Source organism: Populus alba, chromosome 11 (assembly GCF_005239225.2).
Source record: "Populus alba chromosome 11, ASM523922v2, whole genome shotgun sequence".
In the NCBI taxonomy this organism is placed as follows: domain Eukaryota; kingdom Viridiplantae; phylum Streptophyta; class Magnoliopsida; order Malpighiales; family Salicaceae; genus Populus; species Populus alba.
This window is the reverse complement of record NC_133294.1, coordinates 2,247,479-2,260,069: the sequence shown is the minus strand read 5'-3', so window position 1 is coordinate 2,260,069 and position 12,591 is coordinate 2,247,479. Positions and strand designations below refer to the sequence as shown.

Here is a 12,591-nt window from a genome sequence, read left to right as displayed (position 1 = left end):
TCATAACAAATAGCGACAACTATCTAGTTCAATGTATAAAATTTAGCAAATATTGCTAACAAAAATATCTAAGAAGTAGCTGGCGCAATTGTATTCCATGTCGAATTTAAAATAAGAAAGGAACAATAATTATAAGGCATTAGCAATATAACGAAGGACCTAATTGAACAATCCGGAAATCTAACATGGTCCTTCTTTTTTATTCTTTTCTTATTGCACCACAGCATTTGGCTTCAAGTTCAACAAAAAACCACAGCTTCTGCTTCCACCAAAACGAATAATGATGTGACTTAATTTGAAGCAAAGTTGCACCACCAGCATGCTTAGTAACTTGCCCATTACCTTTGGATGTCATCAAGGGTCTATCTCAGAGATGGAAACCTCATTGTTAGACCACTGGGGAGATTTAGTTCTGGATTCATCCGACTCAGTTAACATTGAAGCATTCATCAATGGCAGAATCGACGTTTCTCCGTGCATAAAAAATGCAGGTTTTGAGGGTGCTGCGAGAGTGACAGAGTAGTTACTAAGCATCATAGAAACTTGAGCCATAGTTGGTCTGAGGGCTTCATTTTCCTGAACACAAACTAATCCGATGTTGATGCATCTCATAATAATTTCACTTCTTGGACCAATATTCAAGGTAGGATCTATCATGTCTAAAGGTGTCCCTTCATTCCATTTTCTCCATGACTGCAAAAATTTAGATAAATTTCATGCACATTATTCAAACAGAATCAATAAAATTAAGCACTGTTGATGCTTACATAGGTTAGAAGGTCCTCTCCATCGTCTCCTATGCCGCTGCCACCAATCTTTCGACCACTAACAATTTCTAAAACTAAGACACCGAAGCTATATACATCTGATTTAACTGAGAAATGTCCACGGATAACATATTCTGGAGCCATGTACCCGCTGCATGGAAACATCAGATTTGGATTAATTCTAGTTTAAATAATGACTGCCGAAAATCTACTATAAATTATTTCATTTTTGTCCTATCAATTTATTATATTTTGAAAAATTTGTGGCAGACTGGCAGTATATACTCACAAGGTCCCAACTACTCTACTCGTGCTATCTTGAGCTTGATCCATAACAAACATTCTTGCCATTCCAAAATCTGAGATTTTTGGATTCATGTTCTCATCTAGCAGAATATTAGCAGCTTTGAGATCACGATGAATAATGGATCTGCAAATCAACTAGAACGAGATAAATTACCTGAACTGACCATGGAGATTACATGTTCAAACTTTATCAAGGAACCGAATGACGAATGTACCAAATATCAAGTTGTTGAGGCTCGAGTTGGGGAGAAACTCATAGACAAGAATCCTTTCTTCTTTCTCGAAGCAGAAACGCAGGAGTCTAACCAGATTCCGATGCTGAAGCTTGGCAACTAACATGACCTCGTTCTTGAATTCTAGCTCTCCTTGTCCAGATGTCCTAGACAACCTTTTTACAGCTATATCTTGTCCATTAGCAAGTGTGCCCTGAAATCATGTCAAAATCAGCAATGTGTAGAACAAACTGAATCTAGTCCAAAATTACCAAATGTCTGAAGTGGAATCATATTTGACAGGTGAATGATTTTCCATTACCTTGTACACGGTGCCAAATCCTCCTTGTCCGAGTTTATTATCCTCGGAGAAGTTACCTGTTGCTTCTCTGACAGTGCCAAAATCAAGTTGGAACAATTCCACATCTTCCATTTCATATAAATCTACACCAAAGCAATCTTAACGCATAAGCAAATGAAAAGGCCGCTTCTCCGAAGGGCTTGATTGAAACATTTCTTCATATAAAAGATGGTGTTTTCTAACAAAGTAATTTAAAGCTTCAATTTGAGAATGCTAAGCCATAAAAAGCTTGGTTTTATGTCCTTAACATTTGAAATAGCCTCTGAAATTACCTTTAACTTCCTCTTCCTCCTTCTGCTTCCTGGCTCTTAAGAAGATGCAAACGCAAACTATAAGAATCACAGAAACAGCTATTGGAACAATGACAATGATGATGATGACATTCCTCTTCTTGCCCTTCTTTCCTAAAAACCAGAAATGAAATCTGATTTACACATGTTTAGAATGAATTTATAGATATGTCTAACAAGTAACAAGTAGTAACATAGTAAGTTAAGTCAATATCAAAAGGTTAACTTCTAAATTGCTGGGAATAGATCATTAATTGAATCGAATCTTTAACAGCCTTAACTCACATACTCAATTTCAAAATAGTTGAGGAAAAGTATTTCATCCAGTCATGCTTTAAGTTGTGTCCATACCTTGTGAAGTTGAAGCTGGTGGTGATGGAACTGTATTATTCGAAGTTGAATCTGGTGGTGGCGGGATTGAATTAGTCGGAGGGTCATAGAAACAATCTATTTCATACCTAAAATTACAGCTTGGATAAATAACTCTTCCTCCTTTTCTTGCATCACAACACTGTGGAATAAGTCCTGAAGCATTATACAGGCAATCCCTGCATTCCGAAGCAGATAAATCAGGAGTACACTGTACAAGTGCATATATTTTTTGAAAGTTCTTCGGGACATCTATTTGATCCATTGCATACTTGTAACGAGAATCACCTGCGGCTGCTTGATCGCTCAGCCTACCTAACAAAGTCATCCGTGACTGATTGAACCTGACTACATCAGAGACATTAACTCGATCATCATACACTCAAAAATGAGGTCCTTTTTCCATGCGATTAAATATGGAGCGGTTTGTGTAGCGTACCATACAGTTATCTAACCCTCCGATTGCCTCCACAAAGTTTGGACAGAGTGTTACCAAGAAATCACTAGCATTTCTTATGCAAACACGGCAGATATCAGGACTGATATCCGGTCTACAAAGTGCAATTGAATACACTGTGTCGGCGTCTTGGCCGTAGGAAAAATTGTAAAAGCCATTGTTTATTTCAGTGTTGGTGTAGATAGAGGTGAGGAGTTGATTGAGATTTGCCTGGTAAGTACTGTTAGTGGTGTAGTTGCCCTTTCCTACACAGTCTTTATATAACATTACAGGCTGGTCTGATGGCTGCTGTGCCATAGCCAGAACTTTCATGAAAAGAAGACAGACTGAAAAAAGGAATCTTGAAGAAGCCATGGGTTCTGTTTCCTGCCTCTGTATCTGGTAGAATGATATGTAGGATTGTACTTACAGCCGCATTCAGATTTATATATATATATATTGCATATTTGTTTTTATTGAATTTACAATAATAAAAATATCTATGATACATATCGATTTATTTCAAGGCCATTTATTGAATTGTTTAAAAATTTATTTTAATGTAAAAGTTAAATTACGTTTCCTTTATGCTTTTATTATTTTTTCAATTAAGTCATTTCTAAATAAAAACACTAAATCATATGATATAATTAATTTACAGTAATTGTTTTTTTTAAGTCAAATATATTACTAAATCATATGCAAATGATTATATCATTAAATCAAATGATATAATCATTCATGGTGCAATTTTTTTTAAAAAAAACTTTGCTTTAAATTTATTATTTTTTATATTTTTAGATCATTTTGATATACATACTTATATTAAAAATTAAATTTTAAAAATTAAATAAATATTATTTTAATATATTTTCAAATAAAAAACATTAAAATAAACTATGAGCTTTTAGAATAATATTCCTTCCTTCACAAATGTGTGGAATTGTGGAAACATTTCAAGGATCAACTTCATGAGACTTGTTAATATAAAACGAAGTATACCGTAAGTAAATACAAGTGGGACTCTTGTACCAAGAAGTTTTCAGATTGGCTTTTTACTCTATCGACCTATGCTTTGGGAGTTAGCTTGAGTTCGAGATGTCAGGAAATGGATAAAGGTAATGTGCAAATGGGACAAAAAAGAAAATAAGTTGCAATTTTCTGTTGGAAATAATTTGTTGACTGCTTAATTTCTATGGAAAAAATGGATTGGTCCCCCTTTTTTCAGAAAAATCCGGAATTTTCAAATACTACTGTGAAGACTACAGACTCGTTCACATGGAACATAGAATTGGTGGTCCACTTCCTCAGGAAAAAAAATTGGAACGACAAGATTGCCCACAGCAGTGTTGGAAATTCAAACCAAAATTATTTTATCGGAATTTAAGCTCACCATATTAGATCATGAAACATTAAACCAAAATTTTGAAACATTTTATTTTTAAAATTATAGGTCGTTTCTTCTTTTACTTCTACCTCAACAATATTTAGTAGTCAAATAAATTAAATGATATAATCTTTGGCCACCCTAGCATATCCTCTAGCAATATTAAATATTAATTAATAAACTTACTCTACATGTCTCCCTAATTAGCCCATCCTATGCCTTTAATGTTTCACATACTTTTCAAAGCTAACTTGTAGAGGAGGTTTGCATTTTTCTACTCGCATGTCACTTGGGTCGCTAGGAACTCCTTGTTTGGTTTGAAGACTTGTCGACCTGAATTAATATTAATGGAGAAACAAAAATTAAATTGCCTGTGCAATTCCTCAGAAAAATTGGAACTACAAGATGACCCACAGCAGAGTTGAAAATTCAAACGATGGAATAAATGGAGTCTCTGGTCAATGGAGAGGTCTCCCCTGGTATTCTAAGTCCAATTTAATTTGTACATATAATTCATTTCAGTCCCTTCTTCTCAAATTTATTCACAATGCGATCCTTGTTTCTCTTTCTCTCTCTCCAATGCATATTCTCAAAAAAGTCGAGGTGCCCAGAGATAAAAAGCTTACGATTAAGAGGTTTGCTCCCTCTGTGGTCTCAGGTTCAAGCCCTGTAGATGTTCATATGATGATCACTGGAGGATTACATGGTTGTTAACTTCAGAGCCCATAGAATTAGTCGAGGTATATACAAACTGGCCCGGACATCCACGTTAATAAAAAAAAAGAAAAAAAAAGAAAAAATTCTCATCAACCTAGGAGTCTAAAGTTAGCCATGTTTAAATCTTTTCAAATCTGAATCTGTAACTAACAAGCACATCTCAAGGCATCTGATATACATCACTTGAAAACGTAATGGAGCAATAAGATTAATACTTCTCTTCTTATAAATTCTTCATGGAAATATTTAAAAATACTTTCCCTATTTTTCACATAGAATTTTATCGGAATAGAAGGTCGTTGTAATAGTGTTAAATGTGCACGAGGTGCACGCTTCGGCAGGCTGTCCAAACAATGCCTAAGGTTGTTAGCAGCTATGCCAACAGTGAGATAAATCGGCAGCACATATTTGTGTAGCTATAGGTTTGTCAAAGGTAAATCAGCAGCGCAGATTATTGACGAACATGGGCTGGATAATGGAATGTCCAAGCCACGCAGGAAAACTCGTCAGGGGCATAGGCTGACGAGAACAGGGGCTATGGAGGAATTCGGCAGCGAAGACATTGGCAGCCTGCACACAGATGAAAATTCAGCAGCACATGAATTAGCAGCTTGCACGCAAATGCAAATTTGGCAGCATGCAACAATTTATGCAAGTCAGGGGCTCAACTTGGCACGATCTAAAACTTGGACGAAGGACTGTCCAAGGCATACGATTGACTCAACAGCTGACAAAGCAAGAGCTGGCAGATGGGGCTACCAGGTGGGCATGCAAAACTGGGGCTAGTGGCAGTCATGGTCTTCCTAGATCATGGGATCATAGGGCAGAACGTGGGTGAAGTGGCAGCCTCATGGGGGCAGAGCGTGGGAGCATAACTGGGGTGCTCTCCAAGCTTCTGAGATCATGGAGAACATGGGGGAGAAAGCACCCACTATGTCGTGAAAAATAAGAGATCATAGGTGAGCCTTGCAGCTCACATTCTTCGCTTCTTGCCACTTAATCATAGGTACAAAAAGAACATAAAATATTTCTTTGTTGGTAGAGTTGAAAAAGATGTTGCATCCCCATGTCTTTCTAGTGAAGAATTGCATGATGTTATATCAGAGTACGGTGACATTGTGTTTGGCCTTCAATCAGGTAAGCAAAAGTTTCCTGGTTTTGGTTTGACCCACAATTGGGTAAAGCGAAGTATCTTTTGGGAGCTTCCTTATTGGAAGACCAATCTGCTCCGCCATAACCTTGACGTCATGCACATCGAAAAGAACGTGTTTGAGAACTTTTTCAACACCGTCATGAATGTGAAGGGGAAGACAAAGGACAACATCAAGATTAGATTGGATATAGCTTTATACTGTAACCATAAAAATATGGAGTCGGTTTATAATGAGTCACGGGTCACAAAACCAAGGGCAAGCTTCGTGTTAGAGAAAAAAGCACAACTGCTAGTCTACAAATGGCTTAAGAGTCTGTGTTTTCCGAATGGACATGCATCGAATATATCAAGGCTGGTTAATATAGAGGACTGCACATTGTATGGAATGAAGAGTCATGACTGCCACGTGTTTATGCAAACACTCATCCCATTAGCTTTTCGTGATTTGTTGCCAAAGGGAATATGGGATGCACTAATGGAGATCAGTGATTTGTTCAGAGATATATGCTCCCGCAAGTTGAATGTTGAGCACATTGAGAGGCTTTAAACGAATATCATTGAGACACTATGCAAACTTGAGACGATATTCCATCCATCATTTTTTGACTCAATGGAGCATCTCCCTATACATCTACCGTTCGAGGCAAAAGCTGGAGGACTGGTCCAGTATAGATGGATGTACCCATTCGAACGGTTATATATTACAGTTACAATGTAATTCATATATAAAAGTATTTTCTATGTTTTTCTTAATTGAAAATACTTGAATTGTAATTCAATGCAGGTACTTGTTTAATCTCAAGAAAAAGGTTAAGAATAAGGCGCATGTTGAGGCTTCGATACGTGAGGCCTATATTGTTGAGGAGATCTCAACATTTATCTCGTACTATTTCGAACCTCATCTGAGAACGAGAATCAATCGCGTTCCACGGCATGATGATGGCGGTGAAGTGCCTTCCAGTGGAAATTTGTCAATATTCTCCAATATTGGACGACCCATACCAAAAAATGCCGAACTCTCTCGAATTTCTTCTATTTATTTAAAAATACTATTATTATTTGAATATTGTTTTCTTCCATTAACAGGGAAAAAAAAATTGTTCTCCAGCCAACAATACAGTAAAGAACATCAATCTAGTTGGAACTACGAGATGGCCCACAAAAGCGTTGAAAATTCAAAAGTTGGAAGATAATAGAGTCTGGTCATTGACCGGAGTCTACCCTAGTATTTGAAGTCCAATTTTGTGCATTCATACTCCTTGAACATCAATCTAGTCTACCCCAGTATTTGAAGATAATAAAAGTGTAACTATAATATCTTGACAGCACAATTATTGAAACTATAATATCAAAATTCATAACTGAGCGATATTCATTGAACAAATATGTAATTAAAATAGTGTCCAAACTGCTCTTATTATTAAATAGACTCAGAGGAAATAGATGTCCATACAGATCATAGGTATTTTAATTTATTGTTTTCAAAGAAATCTGAGTGCTGTAAACAAGAAAAGTGACATTAGGTAGAGGGTTAGCGGTCAGGCGGCTCAAACATGTTGCAAGGACCACAATAACACTAGCAAGGCATTCGCGATGGCAGTTCGAACTATGTAAGGTTGTGTTTTAGCTGCAAAAAGGATCATAAAACAATAATATGTGATTAGACAACGTAATCATCCCTGAATTAATTTGAAAGCAGATAAAAAATTACCATATTTGTTTACAGAATATATTCTGATAAAAAATCTGAAATACCTATTTTCCTCACGATAGTGGTGTGGAAATGCTGGTTCTGTTGCCTAGGGTGGCGGTGGCGAAGTGCTTGCAAGGTCATAGAAAGGGTCCTTTTCGTATCGAAAGTGACAGCTAGGTGAAACCACCCTCCCTCCTTGCCTCTTCGAACAGCATGTTGGAATCAATTCGATAGCTTGATTCAGGCAATCGCTGCATTGCGGCTGAGTCAAATCAGGAGTGCACTGAACAAGTGCATACATTGTTTGTTGAGACTTTTCTGCTGTCGCATTTCCTGCTGCAAATTTTCTTCGTGAATCACCTACCGCTGCAGAATTTATCAGTCTGCCTAACAAGGCATTTAGCACCTCATTGAACTCATTTTCGTCGGTAACATTAACCAGGTTGTACATCCAAAAGTACGGACCGAATTCCATACTGTTAAAAATGGTATGGTTTGCATAACTCAACATACAATCATCATACCAAATATAGGCCTCCTTTTGGTTCGGACAGAGTTGTGAGAGCACTTGGCTGGAATTTTTAATGCAACTACGGCAGGTTTCAGGCTTTTTATCTCCTCTACAAAGCGAAATTGCATAAGCTTTGTCGATGTTTTCGCCAAAGGAGCCAGTGTAAAACCCATAATCATTATTTGTATCAGAAGAGAAGGAGGAGATAAGGCGATCGAGGTTTGATTTGTAGTCACTATTAGCACTGAAGTTACCATGATTTTCTATACAAAAGTGCTGAAGCAGATTTGTTTGTGCCATAGTGAGAACGAGGAGGTGAATGAAGACAGGACTAAAAAAGAAGAGCAATTTTGATGGTAACATTGCCATTGCAGCAACTCAGTTTTCTCTTTGTGATGTTTGTTTTTGAAAATAGCCTGCCTTCCATTTTTATAGCTCTACAAGTAGCTAGGTGGGAAATGGGCAGTACCAGTCTGTGGAATATTGCTTAAATTCCTGTCGGCCCACTTCGTGAGTGATGGGGCGGAATCCGGGACCGGTGATGTACTGATCTTTGCTCAAAGGAGGGGTAAGCACACTGAGACACAATATTTAACGTGGTTCAACAAATTGCCTACATCCACGGGAGAGGTTCATTTTATTTAGAGATAGAGAAAGAATACAACACATGGAGGAGGATCACATTCACTCAACTCCCATCTCTCATTGCTACATAGGGCAGCAGCTGCTGGTGGCAGCAGGGCTGCTGATGGCAGCCCTTCTCTTTCTTTCTCTCTTCTTCTCTCTACATGTCTCACAACTCTCACACTTTGCTCTCTAAGATCATGCCTCTTTTATAGGCATCAATGGCAGCTCCTCTTGCTCCTTTGTCATCAATGGTGGCTGCCAAACTCATCTCTTCTTCAACAAAGGTGGCTGCCAACTTCTTCTCTTCTTCAACAATGGTGGCTACCAAAGTCAAGGTTGGTGGTTGCCACCAACAAGCCTCCTTCTTTGACAATGTCAACATAATTGGCAATATTCCAACAATCACCCCCTTTGCCATTTATGTGGGCAATTGTCATCTTGCTTCTTCAGCACACGCTTTCTGGAGCGTTCTGAAATGGGCTCCTTTCATGGCCCTCACACCTTCTCTAAGGTGTCTCCGCTTGTCGTTATGCGACGGTCTAAACTAGAGCTCCTATCATGGCTCATAGTTTGGCACATATAATTGGGTAAACATGTGCACCTTCTTCTTCTTCATCTCCATCGACCACCATGATGACCTTTAGATGCCTCCTGATCGGGCAATCTCTCTTTAATAATTCACCACTGTCATTTTTGGTCTCAAATCTCAAAGATCGGACCATACCATTGCATCCGGAATGATCAAATTAGCTGGAAACATGTCTTGAATCGTCCAAATCGCACTTCAGACGGCTAAGATTTGATCAAAACAATTCTGGCCTGATCAACGACTCAGATTCAATCTCAGATCCGGTTGCACGTAGGATCAACTACACTGGATCCTATACCTCGGCTCGCGGCTCGGCTCGGCTCGGCTCCAACTCAGCTCGGCTCCACTCGGCTCAGCTTGGCTCGGCTCGCGGCTGATGACATGGCAGGTGGGTCCCGCTATGCTGACATGTTAGTTGACTAGTCAATTGACTTGCTGACTGTGTATGTGATGTCATCATTGCATCATGAAGACGCCATCCTTTGCATGGCACTGTTCATGATACGTCATTGTTCACATGGGTCGGGTCAACTCATCCGGGTGAAGAAGACGCGTGGGGCGCGTTGGCGCGCGTGGGTAGACGCCTTGCCGGAGAGTGATGGAGAGTGCGGCCATGTCCGACGTCCGATTTTGACACCGTTTTCACCAGTGGCTTCGTATCGTCCTCCACTACACGGTGGGATGGTCAAAACACAATTTTGACAACTTTCATTTTTGAGCAAAGATCAAACACCACTTTAAACCAAAAAGCTCTGATACCATTTGATGGGGCGGAATCCGGGACCGGTGATGTACTGATCTTTGCTCAAAGGAGGGGTAAGCACACTGAGACACAATATTTAACGTGGTTCAACAAATTGCCTACATCCACGGGAGAGGTTCATTTTATTTAGAGATAGAGAAAGAATACAACACATGGAGGAGGATCACATTCACTCAACTCCCATCTCTCATTGCTACATAGGGCAGCAGCTGCTGGTGGCAGCAGGGCTGCTGATGGCAGCCCTTCTCTTTCTTTCTCTCTTCTTCTCTCTACATGTCTCACAACTCTCACACTTTGCTCTCTAAGATCATGCCTCTTTTATAGGCATCAATGGCAGCTCCTCTTGCTCCTTTGTCATCAATGGTGGCTGCCAAACTCATCTTTTCTTCAACAAAGGTGGCTGCCAACTTCTTCTCTTCTTCAACAATGGTGGCTACCAAAGTCAAGGTTGGTGGTTGCCACCAACAAGCCTCCTTCTTTGACAATGTCAACATAATTGGCAATATTCCAACAGTGAGTGCTTTCGTTGGAAAAATAAATTTATCAACCACTTTTCTGGAAAATCTGGACGTTCACATTATCTCCGCTTTCAATCGTTAATTTCGATTTATAAGAACGGTCATACCCAGAAGTCTGCAAAGGATTGCAGAACACTTATTACCTGTTTTGGAATGAAATATGATGTTTTTCAAAGTATTTTTTATATTGAAATATATTAAAATAATATATTTTTTTATTTTTTTAAAAATTATTTTTAATATCACATCAAAACAATTCAAAATAAATTAAAAAAAAAATAATTTTTAACAAAAACAAATTTAAATTTTTAAAAACACGGTTCCCGGCAGAAAAGGCAACTGGTTCAGTCTCTAATGTTTGGTTTAAAGACTTTTGAACACGTCTTCAACAAGACCTTAAAGCCAAATCTAGCTGTGTATTTATGGAGAAACTTAGAATAGTCGACTTCCTGAGATAAATCGGACCTACAAGATTATCACCTACAATCTGTTGGCAATTTAAAGCTTTGAAAGTTGGAGAAGCAGTATCAGGCCGTTAGTTAACTAATTACAGGCATGTTATAGAATTTTGGTATAATTTTTAGCTGCTGCGGAATGGAGATAATAGAGCATGATGTGCTGAAGCAATTTTATACACCTTTCCATTAATCATTATGGGTTAAAATAGTTAATTGAAAGAAAACCTACGTAGCAATTGGTTTCATTGATTAAAAAACAGTTGGCAGAGAAGAAAATATAAAAAATCACAAAGCTAAAAAGAATTCAAGCAAGGTAGGGGCAGCTCTTTGGGTAGATAGGTTTAGGGTTAGGTTTTCCTTTTTTTTTTTTTTATCTTCTTTTTTCAAAATTGCCCCTTCTTTTTTGTGTGTTGAAGACCAGTATTTATAGGCAAAAATATTGCTAGGTTTTCAAACTTGGTCCCTCAACTTTTTTTTTTAAATTTGATTTTTTCTTAATTTTTTTTGTATTTTTTGAAAACGAGTAATATCAACGTCGACTTGATGGGGAAGATCAACGATTTTAAAAATAACGCGTGAAAAGTCGAACGCGTTTGAAAAACCCTTAAAATTTTAAATTCCTTTTTAGACGACGTTGAAAATGCTAAAATGATAAAAATATATTAAAAAACATATTTTTTGGATTTTTGTTGTTTTTTCTCTATTTTTAGATTTGTCTGAAAATTTATCAAAACATGGATAAAAAATTGGGTAGCAACATATCTAACATGTTAAATCGGACTAAAAACACAAAACCAAAAAATCAAACTTAACTCGTGCCAAATAGGTAAAATCGGTAAAATTGATAAACTCAGTTCGATTTTACGAGTTTACTAAATTTATAATGAACCACGTCAGGTCCAAATTTAGCCTTAAAATGTTTGTTGACTAGTTTTACGAGATTGAATATATCTTTCAAACCGTATATTGGATAAAGCTGAAATTTTATACGGAAATATTAGATACGTGCAAATATATTGTGGTAAATTTTCAGGTCAAATGGAGTTGAGAAACACAATATTTTAGAGTGTCATAGTTAGTAAACTAATATTATCAAATATATCAATAAGACCTTTGTGTACTGTTTGGGACATATTTAGAGTTACCGGTGCAATTTTGCATCAATTAAAGTTGGGATAGAAACTAGACATCTAAAACTTTTCAACCATATATCGTAGGCCCAATAATTCATTAAAATTAACAAGAGACAATGACATGTTTGAAATCAAGACTCAAATCTGCAAATAATATACAAAAAATGAAGATTTTATGTTATATGAAGGAATTTTAACATGAAGATTTTTTTATTATTTTATTTCTTTATTTATTTTTAATTTTGAAATTTTTTTAGCGCATTATACATTGTTTAGGGGTTTATTTTATTATTAAATTTAT

The 12,591-nt window shown here is 37.3% G+C and overlaps 1 protein-coding gene and 1 pseudogene across 1 annotated transcript; both read right to left on the bottom strand.

The window, feature by feature from the left end:
* Positions 1 to 3,125, bottom strand: LOC118031899 (cysteine-rich receptor-like protein kinase 29; annotated as a pseudogene).
* Positions 3,126 to 7,395: 4,270 nt separating this feature from the next.
* On the bottom strand, positions 7,396 to 8,589 carry LOC140954300 (cysteine-rich repeat secretory protein 38-like). The gene is made up of 2 exons (XM_073412414.1): positions 7,754 to 8,589; positions 7,396 to 7,625 (listed from the first exon to the last, which is right to left on the bottom strand). Exon 1 carries the CDS (start codon positions 8,569 to 8,571, stop codon positions 7,798 to 7,800), a length of 774 nt encoding a protein of 257 aa, XP_073268515.1. The 5' UTR covers positions 8,572 to 8,589; the 3' UTR covers positions 7,396 to 7,625; positions 7,754 to 7,797.
* Between the last annotated feature and the right edge of the window lie 4,002 nt (positions 8,590 to 12,591).